This window comes from Narcine bancroftii, chromosome 9 (genome assembly GCF_036971445.1).
Source record: "Narcine bancroftii isolate sNarBan1 chromosome 9, sNarBan1.hap1, whole genome shotgun sequence".
NCBI lineage: Eukaryota > Metazoa > Chordata > Chondrichthyes > Torpediniformes > Narcinidae > Narcine > Narcine bancroftii.
In genome coordinates this window covers 120,963,035-120,983,417 of record NC_091477.1, presented here as the reverse complement: position 1 = coordinate 120,983,417, position 20,383 = coordinate 120,963,035, and the positions used below count along the sequence as shown (strand labels likewise).

At 44.0% G+C, this 20,383-nt stretch overlaps 1 protein-coding gene across 1 annotated transcript in view; it reads left to right on the top strand.

Moving 5' to 3' along the window:
* eif2b5 (eukaryotic translation initiation factor 2B, subunit 5 epsilon) overlaps positions 1-20,383 on the top strand; it is a 48,222-nt gene that overhangs the window by 6,804 nt on the left and 21,035 nt on the right. Inside the window, exons 4-10 of the mRNA XM_069897543.1 lie at positions 1,654-1,831; positions 6,033-6,113; positions 7,141-7,218; positions 9,768-10,080; positions 15,293-15,438; positions 15,856-15,991; positions 19,904-20,005. Coding sequence (XP_069753644.1) covers positions 1,654-1,831; positions 6,033-6,113; positions 7,141-7,218; positions 9,768-10,080; positions 15,293-15,438; positions 15,856-15,991; positions 19,904-20,005 — 1,034 coding nt within the window. The remainder of the gene's footprint in view (positions 1-1,653; positions 1,832-6,032; positions 6,114-7,140; positions 7,219-9,767; positions 10,081-15,292; positions 15,439-15,855; positions 15,992-19,903; positions 20,006-20,383) is intronic.

The window sequence follows — 20,383 nt, the reverse complement described above, 5'->3', positions numbered from 1 at the left end:
CTCCAGCTTCGTGTTTTTACTTCAAGCATGGTGTTTTCCCAAAAGAATGAAAGAGGATGGATGCTTTAAACCACTGCTTGGCCCAAGGGCTCACAGGAGCCAGAGAGGAGATGTTTAGGAGACCCTGTTCACGTAACTCATCCCATGATAACAATGGTCACAGAACACTACAGGCCCTTCAGCCCTCAATGTTGTGCTGATCCATGTATTCCTTAAAAAAATACTGTACTAAACCTTCCCTAACCCGTAACTCTTCTATTTTTCTTCCATCCATGCCTAAGGATCTCTTAAATGCCCCTAATGTTTAGCCTCCAACACCATCCCTGACAAGGCAGTCCAGGCATCCACAACTCTGCGTAAATAACTCATGCAGATGTCTCCTCTAAACTTCCTTCCCTTCATTTTGTACATATGTCCTCTGGTGTTTACTATTCCTGTCCGAGAACAAGCCGCTGGCTATCCACCCTATCTATGCCTTTCCTATTTTTGTAGACCTCTATTAAGTCTTCTCTCCTCCTTCCACATTCCAAAGTGAAAAGTCCTAGCTCTGCTACCTTGCCTTACAATCCAGGTAACATCCTGGTAAATCTCTGCACCTCTTCATAGCTTCCACATCCTTCCTATAATGAGGTGACCAGAACTAAACACAATACTCTTAAGCGTAGACTCACTCGAGATTTGAAGAGTTGCACATGACCTCTCTACTCCTGAACTCAATGCCCCTATTGATGAAGTCTAGCATCCCCTAGACCTTTTTAACTGTCCTATCAACCTGTGCGGCGAACTTGAGGGATGGATGAATTTGGACCCAAGGTTCTGTTCATCCACACTCTTACTATCTGACCATTAACCCTTCTGGTTTGACCTTCCAAAATACATCACCTCACTCTTATCCGGATTGAACTCAGTCTGCCACTTTTCTCCTCAATTCTGCATCCTGTCTATATCCTTTTGTAACCTATGACACCTTTGCACCATCCACAACTCCTCCAACCTTCAGAACATCAGGATTAGTGTAGTGGTTAAGCACAATGCAGTTACAGTGACACCGACAGGGGTTCACTGATTGGAAGGAGTATGTATCTTCTCCCCATGCCTGCGTGGATTTCTTCTGGGTGCCCTGGTTTCCTTCCACCCTTCAAAACATATGGGTGCTGTAGGCTAATTGGGTGTGATTTGGCAGCACACACTGAATACCCTAATAAATACCCTGAATGTAATGTTTGTTGAATATGGACCTGCTGTAATATCTGGCCTGTTAACTCTGTTGCCTCCACTGGAGTCAGCGATATAATTCCCACGGATGACTTTAGCAGGAAATGACCAATGAAGAATTCTTTTCTCCTTGGCCACCCCGAGTCTTGTCTTTTTTTAAAAAATGCACACGGGTCAGACTAGAGATGGTTTTAATTTCGGAGTCTGCCTCTTCATTTCTTTATTCGCGAATTTTCAAGATTTGTCCCTCACAAATGGCCCTTGATGTCTATCTCTAGTAACCTCAGAAGGTGTTATGAAACGTTGCAGTGATTATACAAAATCCTGATTGTTCTGCCCTTGTCCTCTGATCTTACAAGATCGGCTGTAAGATCCACTGACAACTAATCTTCAGCTGCTGCCACTCGATTTGTGACCTTCTGTCGTTGTGCTTTGTAGGGCAAGGCAGAAGCTGGAGAAGAATGTTCCCGTCATGACGATGATCTTCAAACAGTCATCGCCGGGTCATAGGACAAGGTGTCAGGAGGATGACGTCATTGCAGCGGTGAACAGCAAAACTAGCCGCGTGCTACACTATCAGAGAGCGCACCGGCTGAAGAAATTCCGATTTCCCGTGGTATGAGCCATGTATTGGAATAATGCAGTAATTAATCCCAATGCAGAAATACTGCCTCTCTATACAAGGCTAGAGAAAGTCAGCAGGTCTTTGTTTAGTGTACTCTATATAGTGAACAATCCTCTCCGATGTTTCAAGCTTGAGCCCTTCATCAGCAAAGTATAGACAGGCACCCAAACAGAATGGTGGGGAGGGGGTGGGGCGGGGGGAGGAGCACGGTCCCACGGCCAGGTGGTAATAGGTGGATAAGGGAGGGAGAGCACACCAGCAAGCAAGGGGAGGGGGGGTGGCTCTGTAAATGGAGGGAAGGGGACAGAGAGCTGGAGGAAAAGACGGAGGAGAGGGAGAATGGTCTAGCGGAAACTGGAAAAGTTGATGTTAATGCCACCGATTGGAGAGTGCCCACCTCCCTCCTCTCTACCTTGTGATCCCTGTTTTCCAATTTAGGTATACACTGAGAAATTAAAGTTTTATGAAGTAAATCCCAGAGGTACCCCAGGAGGCAGTGAATAGTTTGAGCAGGTGGTAGAGATAATCAGATAGGAGGAAAAATTCTTTATCCTAAGGATTGACCACTAACTGAACCGGGGTAGCCATATACACAGTGTGACTACAAGAGCAGGTCACAGGCTAGCAGTCCTGTGGAGAGTAACTTGCCTCCTCACCCCCTCCAACCATATATAAGCTCACCTCAGGAATGTGAAAGAACAGTCTCCACTTGACTGTGAATCCAGCTTCATTAACACTCAAGAAGACTGATGACCATACAGGACATAACGGCTCACTTGACAAGCACCCCATCTACAACCAATCACTTACTCCACCACTGACACACAGCAGCAGGTTGTTCTGTCTACAGGATGTACTGCAGCAACTCATTGAGTCTCCTCAGATAGCACCTTCCAAACCCACCCCCTCTACCAGCTCGAAAGACAAGGGCAGCAAAAACATAGGGAACCCCACCCCATCTAAATTGCCCTCTAAGCCATACACCATCCTGACTTGCAATGATATCAGGGTTCTTTCACTGTTGCTGGGTCAAAATCCTGGTACTCCCCAAGAGTACTGTGGGTGCACGCACACCTCAAGGATTGGAGAGGTTCAAGAAGGCAGCTCCCCACCACCTTTTCAAGGGCAATTAAGGATGAGCCATCAAAAGCTGCCTCAGCCTGCAAGGCCCACATCCCTTGTGCAATTAAAAATACTGTGCTACTGGAGCTTTTAAATGTTCATTTAATTAATGCAGTGGAAAATACAATTGCGCAACATTGGGGTTAGATTTAGATTTAATTACTAAATTCAAAGACAGTTTCCTGTTGTGGTCAGACTCCTGAATGAATGTCACATGAGTAAAATTATACTACCTTTATTCCAAACTAACTGATTTTTGTCAATCTGCACTTCTGTACTTTTAACGTATTATGTATGAGTTTATATTATCACAAGCTTTAAAAATGAAGTGAAAGAACTTGTTTTTTCACCAGGCTAGTTGTATATTTCATACATAAGTGTCGTACAACAACCAAGTAAGATGGTGTAAAAGCGTGGAGTTACGGGGAGATTAGTTGCCATGGAATAAAGGTTACATATCCGGTAATTTTTATTATTTGGGGGTTATTCAGGAGTCTGAATCTGGTGATCCGTGATCTCACACTCATGAATCTTCTTCCTGATGAGAGGGTGGGTGTGAAGAGTGTGTGGCTGGGGTTGGCTGCTTTTTCAAGTCAGCGGGAGTTAAAGATGGAGTCAGTGGAGGGAGGGATGTGTATGTGATAGTCTGAGCCACATTTTCATGGTGCTCCCATGCGGCTTTCTCTACATCAGGGAGACTGGAGACAGACTGGGACACCATTTCATTGAGCACCTTCATGCTGTCTGCTGCAATAGCAAGGATTTCCCAGTGGCCTATTCCACACACTTTGGCCACACTGATGTATCTGTCCGTGGCTTTGAGCACTCCCAAATTGAGGCCAACCTCAAATTGGAATAACATCTTGTATCCCATCTCAGCACTCTCCAATCAGTTGGAATTAATATCGACCTCCAATTTCCCCTGATCTCTCCCGTTCCCTCCTTTCCTCCAACTGCCCTCACCTCCCACTGTTCAGAGAGCTATCTTTCATAGTCCTCTGCCCTCTTCCCCTATTACTTCTCCGCTTCTTTCTCTTCTCCCTTCCCACCCTTATCCACCTGTTAAACTGTGCTCCTTGAACCCCCCCCCCTTACACTCCCCCTCTTTTTTATTCAGACATCTGCTGATTTTTAACATTCTTGTAGAACAGCTCTGACCTGAAACATTGGTTGCTTTTACCTCCTATGGATGCTGCGTGGCCTGCTGTGTTTCCGTTGTGTTCTGCACTATACCCCAGCATCTGCACATTTTCTTGTTTCCTTTCACAACCCTCTGCAGGCTCTTGCTGTCTTGGACAGAGCGGTTCCCTTCCAACGCAGCAATCCTCCTTGGCAGGATGCTTTCTTTGATGCACCTGTTAAAGTTGTTAAGGGAGATGTGAAACTGGTGTGCTCGCAAAACATCCTCCATCGTAGCATCTCTCTGCATGTGTCAATTAACTTGAACTTTTGGGTATCCCACCTTGGAGGGAATGTAAAGTAGTTTTTATCAAAATGCTACCTGGAGTCGATCACTTTTGCACAAACTACAAATCCGTTCCCTTGAATTTAAATGGTAAAGGGATGGTTTGATTGCTGTTTCCGAAATATTAATGGCAAGGAGTAGTTAATGAGTCCTGAGACCATTGGGAGTGGCCTAAAAATTAACTTGGACCTTTCGGGAATGAAGTTGGGAAACTTTCCCAAGCAGTGACTGGTTGACGTCTAGGATCAATCAACAACATTTTAAATCTGTGATGGATTTTTGCCAGCCAAAGGTTTTGAAGAATATGTGAAAAAGGTGTAAATATGAAGTTACGTCACTTAATTTATTATTCATTCATAGGACAGGGATGTGAGTGGCAGCTAGAGTGTTGTTCAACCCAATTTGTTTTTGAGTGGACGCAGGTTCAAATCTGATGCTGTCTGTAAGGTGTTCAGATTTATGATCAGAGTACATACATGACATCGCATACACCCCTGAGATTCTTTTTCCTGTGGGCGAGGCAGAATTGCTACTTAATGGCAGTACAAAAAAACTGACTCAATGTACACATGTAAACAAACTGACTGAGCAATACAGAGAAAAAAAATTAATTGTGCAAAAGTAGAGTTCTTTAATAAGTAAAAAGCATTAAAACATATTAGTGTCTGTGGACACCATAGGTGAAGTAAAAATACAATGCTGGAGAAACTCAGCAGGTCAAATGGTATCCTTTGTAGAGCAAAAATAAAGATATGTAGCCGATGTTTCGGGCCTGAGCCCTTCATCAAGGTATGGAAAAATGTCGGCAGGGGTCTGAACAAAAAGGTAATGGGAGACGTAGCCTAGAACATGACAATTAAAACCCTCCCCACCATCGAGAACATCTATAGGGGAGGTGAGGAGGAGGAACATGGTCCCAAAGGCAAGAGATAAAAGGTGGGAGAAGAGAATGGAACTAAAGAGGAAGGAGGATGGGAATGGGTGAGTGGGGAAGCAGGAAAAAACAGAAGTATCTGGGAAGAAGAGAGTGAGGACTTCAGCAAAGTTATGTACAGAAGTCTGCAGAGGCTGGAAAACTGGAACCATAACATAAATGCTGGAGAAACTCAGCAGATAATGCGGCATTTATGGAAAGGATTATTCTACGTGTCAGGCTGGAGCCTTTCGTCAGGAATTCCTGAAACATCAATGCCTTATACCTCTCCTTAGATGCTGCATGACCTGTTGAGTTTCTCAGCACTTTTGTGTGTCGGTATTTTACAAAAGTTATTTCTGCGATGAAAAGAATTTTTTTTACCAGCATTCAAATCCTTGACATATGCTGTTGTTTACTGAGAGTATAAATCATGAAATTGAGTTATTGTAGTCTGTGACTGCTTAATAGTTGCTGGGCTTCTAACAATTATGATCTGTGTTTTAACTGGATGTTTTCTGAATGTCGGTGTATTGTAACGGCAATGATTAAATCATTTCTTTTTATCTTTGATTTGCTGTTGCTCTTGGTGGATCTGTTTCATCCACTAATGAGGCAGCAGAACTGGAAATTATCATGACTTTTACTGTAGTAATAAGATTTGCCTAAATGCTCCTCATTGTTTTCCCCAGCGTGTGTTCCATGGTAACAATGACGAGATTGAAATCCGGCATGATCTTCTTGACTGCCACATCAGCATCTGTTCCCCACAGGTCAGTAAAATCATTTCAGAAGAGAAAGGTTCCGTGACATTCAGTGTCTCCTCTGTGGTTCCCATAGACCTCGTATTTTGCATTTTTAGCTCATTGGTACAGGAAGGCTTGCATTTAAATTCTCTAACATGTTCCTTTATTGTTGTGATGCACTGACTTAGCAGCAAGCAAACACAAAACTCAAAAGACTGTACAACAGGCTTTATTCCAGTAAAAGTCTAACACCATTTCATGCCTTGGTGGCTCCTGTGCGACTGAAAGAGTCCAGACTAACAGACAAAAGGTGTAATTGGATATGATAATGAGGAAAGGTAAGAAAAGGGGAAAAAGAGATGGAACTAGAGGAGAAGAGACAGTGGGTTGAAGATGGTGGGTGGGGAGTGGTTAACGGAAACCGGAGAAGTTGACGTTAATGCCATCTATATGGAACCTTCCCTGATGGACGTTTAATGGAGGTAGGTGCAGAGAGTCTCTGTCTTTACATTCGCTTTTTTTTCTATGAAAGTTTAAACAAGAAACCAGTTTCTCCAGCACATTTGTGTACTGCACATGATCCTAGAAGCTGCATACTTTCTTCTTTAACTCCATTCTCCTTCATCAGATACTTCCTGACCTGCTGAATCTTTCCAGCAATTTCTATTCCTATTTAAAGCATCATGAATGTTTTTTATTACTTTGTTTTTCTATTGGTGAGTAATTTGGGTGACAACCTGGATGTGAAAATACAGACAATAAGGAAATGTAAGTAGATGAAGGGGGTGGGGGTATATGGTTCGAGCAGCAGGGTTTTAGTTTGATTTGGACATCATGTTTGGCACAGGCATGTGGGCCAAAGGGCCTGTTCCTGCGCTTTACTGTTCTTGTTCTGCGTTCAGATCTAATCATTGGAATTGCTCAGTAGGTTCGTCCTTGTTTGGAGAGGGAAAGACAACTTAGTGTTTCAACAAGTTCATTTCTCTGAACAGGACCAAGTTTGGGTATTCTGCCTCACTCGTGGATTTCCAGCTTCATTTCGTTTCATTTCCAGGTTGCGGAACTGTTCACAGATAACTTTGATTATCAAACCAGGGATGACTTTGTGCGGGGAATACTTGTAAATGAAGAGGTGAGTTTTTCGTTTCTCGACCTTTTTTTTTAAAAAGTGTGTAGATCCATCTCCAATATTTCTGACAGTAGACTTTGAATTGAATTGTTTATTGTCATGTATTCCACGGTACATTGAAAAACTTTGGTTTTCTCTGGGTGTTATCCAACAAACTCTATCGGGGACTTATTTAAGGGCTCTTACTTTTGCACTTTATTAGTTGCACAGTCAGTTTGTTTACATTTCTTTATTTGTTTACATGTGTACATTGAGTCAATTTTTTGCACTTCTAATAAGTGGTAATTCTGCCTGGCCTGCAGGGAAAAAGAATATCTCAGGGTTGTATGTATGTGATGTTATGTATGTACTCTGACAATAAATAGATCTGAACACTATCCAGTTAAGTTAACCTACAACAGACAGTAGAAAATGAAAACACTTTTTAAGTGTTATAGGAATTGCTGGTAAAACAGTGAAACCTTGTCAGTAACTGGAGTTCTTTTGCCTCTTTTCCCTCCTGTAATGCACCAGTTTCTTGTAGGATGACTATCAGCTTGGATTATCTGAATGGGAGGCAAGAGTCTTGCTAGTGATTACCTGGCGTGGGTCTATCTTGTGTTAGAAGGGGGAAGTGCATCACCTGACAAATCAAACCTTGCAACACAAGGAGATTGTTCAACCTACATTATCTGTGCCTGCTTCAATAAGAGTCCTTGAATAAATTTTATTTCTGCATTCTTTTCCCATCGTCCCTGCAAAGATTTACCCTTACAATATGCCCCTCAGCTCTCAACGTTGCGCCGACTTAGAAAATTCCGAACAAAAAAAACTAAACCCTTCCTACCCCGTTACCCTCTATTTTAACTTTCATCCATGTGCCTGTCTAAGAATTTCATAAATGCCCTTGTTGTACTAGCCTCCACAACCATCCCGAGCAAGGCATTCCAAGCACCTCTTTTTTAAAAAAATGCTTTCCTCTGATGTCTCCCTTAAACTTCCCTCCCTTTACTTTGTACAGATGTTCTCTGGTGTTTGTTACTCCCCCCCCTTGGGGAAAAAGGCATTAGTTGTCTACCTTATCTATGCCTCAGAATCTTGTAGACTTCTTTTAAATTATGATAGACTCTGTTTGTGTTGCCCTTTCACAAGATGAATTCCAACATAAGTCCTCGTAGAAAATATACTATTTTCTGTTGGTCCTATTGAGTTTTTTTCCTGATGGCATCTCCAAAAGTTCATGTTGAATTCTATTCAATGCCTAACTCAGATGGGATTTTGATACTCAATGCCTGGCTCACCATTAGTTTATTTGTCACATTTCTATCTAGTACAGTGCGGAGGGTTCTTCTGTGAGCGAGTCTGTCAGGTTGTATCTAACATGCATGCAGCTGTGTTGAAGAGCTCAATTTAGAGTTACAATGAAAAGAAAGATCAATTTTAACCAAGCAAGGGCTGCATGAGAGCTCTATTAAAATCCTAGATTTCTCCAGCAAAGAAACTGGCCCTTTGCCCAACTTGCCCATGCCAATCAAGATTGTCCCATTTTCCTGTGTTCAGCCCATATCCCTTTAAACATTTCCAATGCACGTATTTGTCTAAATGTGAAAATATTTCTGCCCCTCTCTACCAGCTCATTCCATCTCCGACTTTCTGTGAAGGTAGCCTTCACGTCACTTTTTAAATCTTTCGTCTCACACTTCAAATCTATTTCCTCTAGTTTTACGCTCTCCTCCCCCGGGGATAAAGACTACGCCCCTCATAATTCTGTACAACTATAAGGATACCCCTCAACCCCCTTCACCTTCTCCACTATAGGGAGCAAAGTCCCAGCCTATTCATCGACTCCTTATACTTCAAGCCCACCAGTCCTGCTAACATTCTCATGAATCTTTTCTGCACTCTTTCCAGCTTACCTGAACTTGAATTGTTTATACGTGTACCAAAATACAGTTTTTAAAAAAAACTTTGTTTTGCATGCAAGTCAGTCTTGAATGAATCAGGTAGTACAAAATTAAAGTGCAGGAATATATTGTTACTGTGAAAGGTTTGGTTTAAAAAGTGCCAGGGCAGTATAATTTTACTCATCAAGTAGCCTGATATGAGTGGGAAGAACCCATCCCCCGAAGCTGGTGGTGCATCGCTTCACCTCATGAACCCTGTATCCAATATGAGGTGGGACAAGAGAATATATCAGGGTGGGATGGGACCCCCAGTATTTTAACTGCTTTTCCTAGATGGCACTGTGAGGGTTCATTCAAGAGCCTGATGGCTGCAGGGAAGAAACTGCCTTTAAGTCTGTTGGTGCATTCTTTCATGCTCTGAAGCCTTCTGCCTGGCGGGAAGGAGGAGAAGAGAATGTGTCTGGGGAGTAATGGATCCTTCATTATGTTAGTTGCCTTTCCTAGACAGCGGGAGATGTAAATGGAGTCCATGGAGGAACTTTTTGTTGCTTTGTGTTCTTGGACCCATCACCCACCAACATGTATTTAATAGGCTCTAGGTATGGCTTTTCAGTGTTGCTTCTTCTTTGATTTATAAGTCAAAGGATATTTACATGCTATGTATTTTAGATATTAGGCAACCAGATTCATATGCACGTGACAACAGATGAATATGGGGTGCGCGTATCCAATCTCCTCGTGTATGAGGCCGTATGTTCTGACGTCGTTCGCCGCTGGGTCTACCCCTTGACACCAGAGATGAACTTCTCGGATGACGATAAAGGTTTCAGCGTCCATCTGCGGCACAATGTTTACCGGGGGTCAGAGGTCAGCCTGGGTCAGGGCAGTGTGGTGGAAGAAAACGTTGTCATTGGCAGAGGGACTGTCATAGGAAGGAACTGCTTTATAACGGACGCTACCATTGGCCACAACTGTGTTATAGGTAGGTTGCTCTGCAATTCATGATTTCAAATGTTCATCCATGTTCAGAGCTGTGTGGATACCTGGCTCAATTATTGGGATGGATTTGTCATTTGTAGATATTCTAGGTATTTTAGTATATAGAATTAAATTAAATTTAAAAAAAAATTTAGATATACAGCATGGTAACAGGCCATTTAGGCCCTCGAGTCCGTGCCGCCCAATTTACACCAGGACATTTTGAATGGTGGGAGAAAACCGGAGCACCCGGGGAAAAAACCCACGCACAATTGGAAAAGTGTACAAACTCCTTACAGACAGTGCGGGATTCGAACCCCAGTCCCGATTGCTGGCGCTGTAAAGGTGTTGCGCTGACTGTTATGCCAACCAAGCCACCACATAGGAACTGGCCTTTCAGCTACAATGTCTGTTCTGAACACAATGCCCAAATTGAAACTGCTTCTTGCACATTATATTTATCTCTGTATTCCCTACTCTCTAGAACCTCTTAACCACAACTATTGTATCTAATTCCCTGCCAGCCTGTTTCAAGCATCTACCACACCTGCCAAAAGCAAAATTTGCCACATACGTATCCTCTAAAGAGCTCACGGAACCCTTTTGGGAGCACTTGGAAATGGAAAAACCCTAATTGTCATGTACAGTTTGCAATACCTAGTATATAAAAAAGTATAGTAAGAAAATAAATGAACTTACAATCTCCAAATTTAAATTATTTGTTGCTTCTAATTTCCATGTAAAGGGAGGAATTAAATTGTTTCTTGTCATCACAGATCTTCTTAATATTGGGCACAATATTAGATAGTTGAATTCTTATGCCAGGAGTGGCAACAAATCAATTTCTGTATTTTATTTTTGTTACTGCATAATACGAAAATCCAGCTTCGCACATGTTAAGTCGTGGAAAATGGTAATAGGCAATGCACAGCAGATTTTGCTACTGATGGATATTTTTCTCAGGCTAATCCAAAACTTAGCAGAAAATTATTAAATCTTTGGCGCAACTGAAAGTCGGATGTTACATCAATTAAGTTTTCATATTCTTGTGCTGGTAAATCAGCGGGTTGGGTCATGACAACGAAAAGATTTTGTACCCATGACTTGTTCTTACTAGAAATGTCGGGAAAATGCTCATCAAGAGTAGAATGTAAAGTAGTTAAGTGTTCCATTTCATGATCCCCCTCACGCAGTTGGAACTGCTTTGCATATCCCTGGCTCTGGTAGAGCGGTTCCAGTGTGTGGGAGATTACGGGTAAGGAAGGCGGCCATTGCTCCTGCATTGAGCCCTCACTGCTGCTTCTCGCTGCGAGCCCTTGCGGTGCTCAGGTGAACTCTGCATTTGGCATCATGGCACCCCTGTTGTGTATGGAGTTAGATGGGAGCGGGGGGGGGGGGGGTGGGGGGTGGGGGGCGGGGGGCGACAGACGGCCAGGGACAGGAGGAGACAGATGGCTGGGGCTAATCGATTTAGACTGCAGCCACTTCTGATGGAAAAATTACGTGATGGAAAATACGTAATAAATTTGCAAAAATGTTCTGCTTCTCAGCAGCTGTGTAAAAGTGCCTCAGGAGAGATTCAAGAGCCTGACAGTTGTTGGAAAAAAACCTACAGTATTCTTGAACATAGAGGTGCTGGTCTGTAGGGTTCATTCCGTCTACCCAAAGGTACCAATGAAAAGAGGTTGCAAACAGGGTAGTGAAGTCCAATCAAGGAATTTTGCCGCTACACGGACGTCTAAAAAGGAATGTGCAGGAATTTGGAGTCAATTCCTGCACTGCCATTTATCCTGCAGGACCCCTACAGTGTAAATCATACTGGAAAAATTTGTTGTCAGTCATCCACTCTCCTGCACATCCAACCACCAGGACTGTTACACTCAGATACTTCCAGTCTAAAAAGACTCCCAGTGTGAATGACCAACAGGCAGTTATGTTACTTTTTTCACAATTTTCCTGACATTGCAGTCTAAAAACCATAATTATGATGTTGGCTGCCTTCTTGAGGCATCACCCCCCCCCAGATGCCTTCATTGCTTTGCACCTTCTGTAGCCTGCTGGATACCTGGTTATTTGAATTACCTAGCCAGGCTGTGATGCAACCATCCGGTAAACTCTCTTCCTCAATTTAACAAACATTTATCCACCTTCATTTCGAATACTTCTAACTACCATACTCTGAGTAGAAATTTCTACTACCTCTGTTTCAAATGACCAGCCCATTTTCAGGACCCTCCCATTCATGAATACATCCTAACTGTTTGAATAAGGTGATACCTCATTCTACTAAGCTCCAAGGAATGCAGCCCAAACCTTTTTCATTCTTTCATCCCAGGAATTAGCTTGGTGAATCAGCATTGTACTGCCTCCAAAAATGTTACTACATTTCTTCTCGGTAAAGAGGCACAGGCCTGCTAATTAAATCCATTCTCTTCAGGAACAAGGAATATTTAGAAGTTAAACTAGACTGCTTGCTTGGCTCAGGCATGTCTTCCATTTGAGGATCCATAGACTATCGCAGCAAAATTGTCAATGGAACCAATTTAAGATGACCATCAAAGGTGTTAAGAGCATTTATAGCCCCTCAAGCCTGTTCTCTCATTCAATTAAATTTTATCTCCTTTGAGTTCAATTTCTCCTGGCCAGGTTTGCATTCCATTTCTGTGTATCTGAGGTTTAAAATTAGAAACAATGGGTCCTGGCTTTTGGGGAAGGAAGAGAAGAGTTTAAAAGAAGATTTGATATTAGCAACTTTTAGGTGGCCAAAATCCTCCAATGTAAAGCCGCATATTATGCCCATATGTGGCTGTCGGGAGGCCACTTGAAAGCGCAGGAGGCGCATGCGAGGCAAACTTTGTAACCCTCCTCCAGGAGTGATAATTGCTGGAGCACTGAGGTTCCCCCCCCCCGCACCTGAATGCAGCTGCCTAAAAGCAGCTGCTAAGGGGATGACAATCAGCTGACGAGCGCCTGACAGCCCCTCTCCCAGCTGCCCCTGCCCCCCAGTGTGGGCTGTCCCCATACTGATCCCGCTGCCTCGCTCTCTCCCCACAGCCCTACATCAGTCCCCACACTGTGTGGCGGCTGGCTCGGGCTGCCAGTGCAGGGATGTCCCCGCTCTGACAGCCAGCCATCCCAACCCTGACAGCCCAACAGGACAGGAGCCGAGTGCGGTCCTAGACGCCTCCCGTGAAGCTGTCCCTTTTGGATGGCCAGCGCTGCGCTTTCAGCGCTGCCATCTGAACGACCATTCCACAGGTCTGAATCCGGTTCTGCAGGCGCCATTTTGGAGGCGAATGCACCTGAAGAAGCCTATTGATACCACCCTTTCATGCCAAAAAGGAATAAAACACTTGTATGTAATTAGATATTTGTATCCCTTTGCACGCAATTAAGCACTTGTGCATTACAAGAGACAATACTTAATTACATGCAAATCCCTACAGAAAGCAGAATCGGAATTTATTGTCTTCACATGTCATGAAATTTGTTGTTGACATTAAAATCAATGTCACGACCAGATGATTTGATCTCTCAGGTCTTGTACATTCATATTTTCTGATGATATTGGAAGTTGGCCATTCGGCCCATCAAGTTGAAGCTGGCTTTTAGAAAAAACATTGATCCATGTATTGATTTTTGTGAAAGCCATTCCCACTTGTTCTAAAGCACTCTCCAGCAGCTGTCCCATCTTCGTCATCCCTTCCCCAATCTGGGCTCCAAGTACCCATATTTTTTTTTTCTTCTTTCTTATTTTCTCTCTTGTCTGCCACCAATCACCTGCCCTGCTGCCTTGGTCTCCCAAGTCTGCCCCCTCTCCCACCTGGATCTTTTCTTTTAACCATCATCTGTCCACCAATTACCAACTAGTCCCTGCCCCAATTGCTCTCCTCTTAATACTGCAGACAAGGAGCAGCATCTTGGGTAGCTATGGTCAGACATTTCAGGTTGGTACCCTTTATTGAGACCAGCAAAGTAACACCCACTACCTCCTACCCCTTGCTGTGAAACAAGAGTCTTCAGATGCTGGGATTGTGTGCAATACACAAAAGTACTGGAGAAACTCAGCAGGTCACTCAGCATTACCAGGAAGTAAAGGCTAACAATTATTTCAGGCTTGGGTCCTTCAGGGTAACACTTTGCTTCCTGAAGATGCTGCGTAACCTGGAGTTTCTCCAGCACATTTGTGCATTGCACTGCCCACCTTTATCCTTAGATTGTAGTTTTCACCTTCAAGGATGGCACAAAATTCTTGATGGTGTTTTGGCCAATAGTTATCCCTGAATTAGTACCTTCATTGTTAATAGAATCCCAGTACCACATTGCAGAGTTGAAACCCGTCTGCCTATTTGGAATGCAAAAACAGAAATGCTGGAGAAACTCAGGGGGTTGCTTAGCGTCCATGGGAGGTAAAGTTGTATAACCGATGTTTTGGACTTGAACCCTTCTCAGGCCCAAAATGTCATTTATAGATCTTTACCTCCAATGGACACTACAATACCTGCTGAGATCCTCCAGCATTTATGTGTTTTTATGACAATCACAGCATTTGCAGGCTTTCTTTCGTGTTTCACTGCCTATTTGGAATGACCTTTCCCTGAGTACCAATGTTGATTACACTTGAAAAGGGTTTAATTGCCTGTGAAATGATTGAGATATCCTGAGGTCACTGGCTGTAGAGCAGAGCATCTGGTCCCATTCTCTCCAGGTACCTTGTGGCACCTTCTGCACAGTGACAGGTTACAGCTTTGGATCATTCACAGACATGATCATTTTCCCTCCATGCACTAGCTCCTGCTGTCTGGCCTCTCGCACTGCCAGCATCTTGGTGGAGCTGTTGGCTGGGACCAAATACTGGACAATTTTAAATAAATACAGGAAAAGGCAGAGAATACCCAGCAAGTCCAGCAGCATCTGTGGAAATTGAAACAGTTGACACGCGAATTGTCTTAAACATGTCAATGTACAGGTGTAACTAGTCTTGGTTGGCTGCAGATTCCCAGATGCATAAATTGTGTTGACAAAAATTTAGGTACAATTTACAATCTATGTAGAAGTTAAGGACTGAATTAGTCACTTGGTCAGAATCGACAATATGAGCAACGGGTCAATTTGTGAGAGGTTTTGAGGAGGACAGTAGAAAATCAGAAGCAGGAAAATGGGCGAAAGCATCACTTGAATGAAAATAAATTGTTTGCTTTTGTACTTTACCCCAGGGGATAATGTGAAACTCGACCAAGCCTATATCTGGAATGATGTCTCCATCGGACATGGGGTAGAAATCTGCAGATCCTTTGTGTGCAGCAAGGTGGAAATTAAGCCTGGAGTCAAACTTAATGTGCGCTGTGTGTTAGGTTTCAATGTAAGTACAACTGACTATTGCTATAGGGTGGCACAGCTTGGAAACAGGCCCTGCAGCCCTAGCCAACTAAGGTGCCTACCTGAGCTAGTCTCATTAGCCTGCATTTGGCCCACATTATCTCTAAACCGTTTACATCCGTGGACCCGTCCAAATTCTCTTATAATTGTCCCTGCCTCTACCACTTCCTCCAGCATCTTGTTCCCATGTGTGAAAACACTGTGACCTGTTCACTGTTAGTATATGAATAGCCAGAAAATTCTTCCAATAATTCCAGTTTCCCACAATGGTTGGGGGAAAAAAAATGAAGTTTCCTTTATGTTTTCACTAAACATTTCCCATCTTGCAGCCGAGCTTCATTATGCATCAAGGAAACTCCAGTGACTGATCAATAGACAACATGGCCTCGTTTATTTTAAGGTGATTGTAGGGCCTAACCTGACGCTCCCTGAGGGAACTGTTGTGTCGATGCACCTGCCAGATGAAGAGGAAGATGAGGATGAGTTCAGCGATGATGTAGCAGTTAATCATACACCAACGAAAGCAAAGGTCAAAGGTGAGTACTGATGGTCCAAATTCACATATGCAGAGAAACCTTCTTGCATGCTATCCTCGCAGCCCACTTAAAAAAAAGTCAAGTTAAGAAAATCTGCAGATGCTGAATTTGAGTGCAAAACACGGAAGGCACGGTTAGCGCAATGCTGTTACAGTGCCAGCAATCGAGACTGGGATTCGAATCCTGCATTGTAAGGAGTTTGTGTCTGTGTGGGTTTTCCCCAGGGACTCCGGTTTCCTCCTACCATTCAAAGCATACAAGGGGTTGTCAGTCAATTGGGTTCATCTGGGCAGCATGGGCTCGGGGGCTGAAAGCTGTATGTCTAAATTTTAAAATTGAACTTAAAATTTATACTGGAGAAACTTAGCAAGTTCAAGTTTATTATCATCAGATTGTACAAGTAAAACCTAACGAAACAACATTGTCTGGTCTTGGTGAAAAACATGCAAACCCACAACCAGACATTACATGCAAACAATACATATGCAAAACATATATAAAAATATTTAAATGTTGTCTCATGAATATGAGAGTCTCGGAGAGTTTGTGTGAGCAGTTCATTCAGTCGTTTAGTATTCTCGCTGCCTCTGTGAAGAAGTTGTTTCTCAGACTGGTGGTTCTGGCTCTGATCCTCCTGTATCTCTTTCACAACGGGAGTAGCTGAAAGATGCTGTGCATGGGATGGAAGAGGCTCTCAATGATTTTGTGCGCCCTCTTCAAACCCTGATTCCGGTAGATCACGTCGATAGGGGTGGGATGGTGGAGGGAGACCCCAGTGATCCTCTCTGCTGCTTTTATAATCCTGTGGATTGACCTTCCAATCCAATGCTCTACAGCAACCATACAGCATGGAGGTCACGGTATCCATAAGAAGTAAAATGTAACCATCGTTTTGGCCCTGGCCTTTGGTCAGGAATCCTTCATGTAGTCTCCCAAGAATTGGGAGAGGTAGATTGTGTGCCATTAAAAAATGTGCAAGTGAGAATAACTGGTTAATAGTAGGGGATAGGTAAAGACTTTCTGGTGGTGAAGAATTCTAATTGCTGACACCAATAAGTAGGCGTGTTACATCTGCATAAAACAGTTAATGTAAAGACAAACTTGGGAGCCTTTTCAAGTTTCTGCCCTTGGATGTTCTCTACCTGTGCCCTGTTTTAACCCATTAATGTTGCTGGTCTTTTGTCTTGGAGATCCAGGGGCCAGTTCGGACATGTGTCACAAAAAGAAACCTAAAAACTTGAGTAAACAATGAGCAACTGGAGGGACTCAGCAGATCAGGCCACATCCGTTGAGAGAAATGGAACCTTTGGTCTTGATAAAGGGTGCCAACTGGAAATGTTGACTGATTAGTTCTACCCATGGATGCTGTCTAACCTGCTGAGTCCCTGCAAGCAGATCATTGGATGTGTCATTATAGTAAGCCCCAGTTAAATCTGAGCAGGAAATAGCTTTGTTCAGAGATATGGGGGGGGGGGGGGGGGTTAGCCTTTGAGGAGAGATGTAAAGGAGAGAGCTTTGTTAAAATGGCGGCGGTGCTGGAGCCACTGTAGTGTTAGTGCTGACACTGGTGCGGACCTTCAGGGAGAGAAGGAGTGGAGATGCAGCGCTCCCTCGGTTCAGTTGCTCAATCGGCTGCCCTCAAATCCTCACGGGCTTTGAACAGCCCATTGAGGGAGCCAATGAGAGTTTTTATTTGAAATCCCGCGACCGCGGGTCTGCGTCCAAGGTGGTGGCGCCAATTAATCAACAGCAACCATGGTGGGGCTGCAGACCCCAGGAAAGCAGAAGACTGGAGCAGGGTACCAGAGGACGGGACGATCACCCCCATCTGAGGAGAAGCGGAGGAGACGACCTGCTGGACGGTGACCACAGTGGCGAATCAGTGAGGAAGCTCTGCTGCTGAGGGACCGATGTATGCAGTGGGCTGCTGGCTACTTGAGACAAGGAACCCGTGGAAGCTGTGGGCTGCTGAGACTGCTGTCGGGAGACTCGTTCCGAGCTGCGGACTGCTGGAGACTGGCTTGAACTGGCTGGAGGAGTATCAGGTATCGGAACTGGGATGCGAGGAGGTTCTGAAAGGTCCCTGACTGTCGGAGGTTCGGATCTGGAGCTCGGGTTACAAATGATTTGGACTGGACTCTGTGTGGCTCCAGGGGCTCGGTGACACTGAGGGTGGGGGGGGGGGGGAACAACTTCTCTCTCTCTCTCTCTCTCTCTCTCTCTCTCTCTGACTGTAAGAGGCAAGTCCTGCTAGATATGAATCTGTCTACCTTGCAGAAGACAAAAAGAAATTTCATGTTATATGATACTGTTTTATTACCATGATAATAAATTGAAGGTTGAGATTGAGTCATGTGGGGATGCATTCATTTGAATTTGGAAGAATGAGAGGAGATCTTATAGAAACATATAAAATTATGAAAGAGACGATAGAAATCTGTAAGTTGTTCCCATTGGTGGGAGAGGCTAGAACTAGGGGACATAGACCCAGGCTAGTAGATTTAGGATGGAGATAAGGAGGAACTGCTTTTCCCAGAGGGAATTCGCTGCCCATTGAAGAAGTGTAAGCTACCTCAGAAAATACAAGACAAGATTGGATAGATTTTTACAAAGTAGGGGAATTAGGATATGGGGAAAATATAGGTAGGTGGAGATCAGCCATGATCTCACTGAATGATGGAGCAGGCTCGAAGGGCTGGATGGCGACTCCTGCTCCTATTTCTTATGTTCTTAGAAGATACGGTGCTGGATTTGGAGCAAAGCCCAGGAGATCAGGCAGCAGGTGTGGAGGCAAAAAAATGGTCTGCATCAGGACTGAGCTTGTAGAGGGGACTTAGCCAGAATAAAGGGTTGATGGGGTGGTGAGGTGCGTTGGGAGGTGGAGTGAGGGGGGGAAGGTAGAGACCGGCTGGAAGGTGATCAGGGAGGGATGGGGTAAGGTGGTCCTTGGTTTGGTTGTGCATTATTTCCCACTCTGCTGGCTATCCCACACCTTGTACATCAGACCAGTCCCACCAGGCTTCTGCTCCTCTCTACATGATCATTGCCCTACAATGGCTCTCAGTCTGAGAAGCCTTCATCCTTATTTTCAAATTTCTCTGATTGTCCTTGTGTTCCAGTGAGTTATCTTGCATGTCCTAAGATTTTTGAAAAATGTATTACTGTTCAGTCAAGTTTATTGTCATCTGATTGCACAAGTACAAACTGACGAAACAGTGTTCTCCGGTCCTCGTGGCAAAACACGCAGACATAACACACATATAGACAAACAATACACATGCAGGACAATTACTCACATAGGCTGTACATACAATTAAATATTGTTTTGTGAATATTGAGAGTCTCAGATGATTAGTGTGAGCAGTTCCTTTGGTCGTTCACCATTCCCACCTCCCGTGGGAAGAAGTTGTTCCTCGGCCTGGTGGGGCTGGCTCTGAAACTCCTGGATCTCTTTGCCAACAGGAGTAGCTGAAAGATGCTGTGTGCAGGGTCGAAGGGGTCCTCAATGATTTTGCATGCCCTCTACAGAATTGATCCTGGTAGATCAAGTCGATTGGGGGTGGGGTGGGGGGGAAGGGAGACCTCAGTGATTCTCTCTCCCACTCTTATGCCCCCTTGTTCAGAACTGGCCACTTAAGCTTCTGCATCGAACACTCATTAGGAATTAAGCTGCTGGAGATTTTCTCAATATCTGCACCCAATAGTCAAATTCTAGCTCCCAGGTTTGACCTGTTTCGCCAAAATATGGATGGCACTGACTCATTATTTACTAACTACCTATCTTTGTATTTGTTACGTACACAATGGTATTTCTTTTTCATGAAATGCCTCTGGCTGCAGCAAGTGAGAATTTCTGTACCGATGTATAATGTGCAATGTATACAACAATAAACTCTGCCTTTTGTTACACAGGCTACAACGCAGCAGAAGTTGGGTCAGAGGGAGTAGGATATATATGGAAGGTCCCCACTGAGCAAGAGGATGAAGAGGATGAACTGGCACATGACATGTGGGGTAAGGCATCTCAAGCCAAGTGTAAGAATTAGCAAATGAGCTGGGTCAATAAATTCAATCAATACTTTCTTCACCCGTGAAGGTAGCATGGACAGAGGCCATTTGACCCACTGACTCTGCAAGACCAGTCTGTGCTTACTGGAGATGGCAGATTTTGGTATCTGAAGCCAAATGTGATCTGCTTTAGGAACTCAACAGGTCGGGTAGCATCACAACCTGAAACTTTTTATCAATACTGAGGAAGTGAAGTACAGAAGCCATGGTGTATAGAGGACAGGGTGGGACATGGGCTCCATATGGGTTCCACCTGGTCTCTTTTTATTACCATGGCAAATGAGAGTCTGCCAGATGCTGAAAAACTGGAGCATCACACAAAAT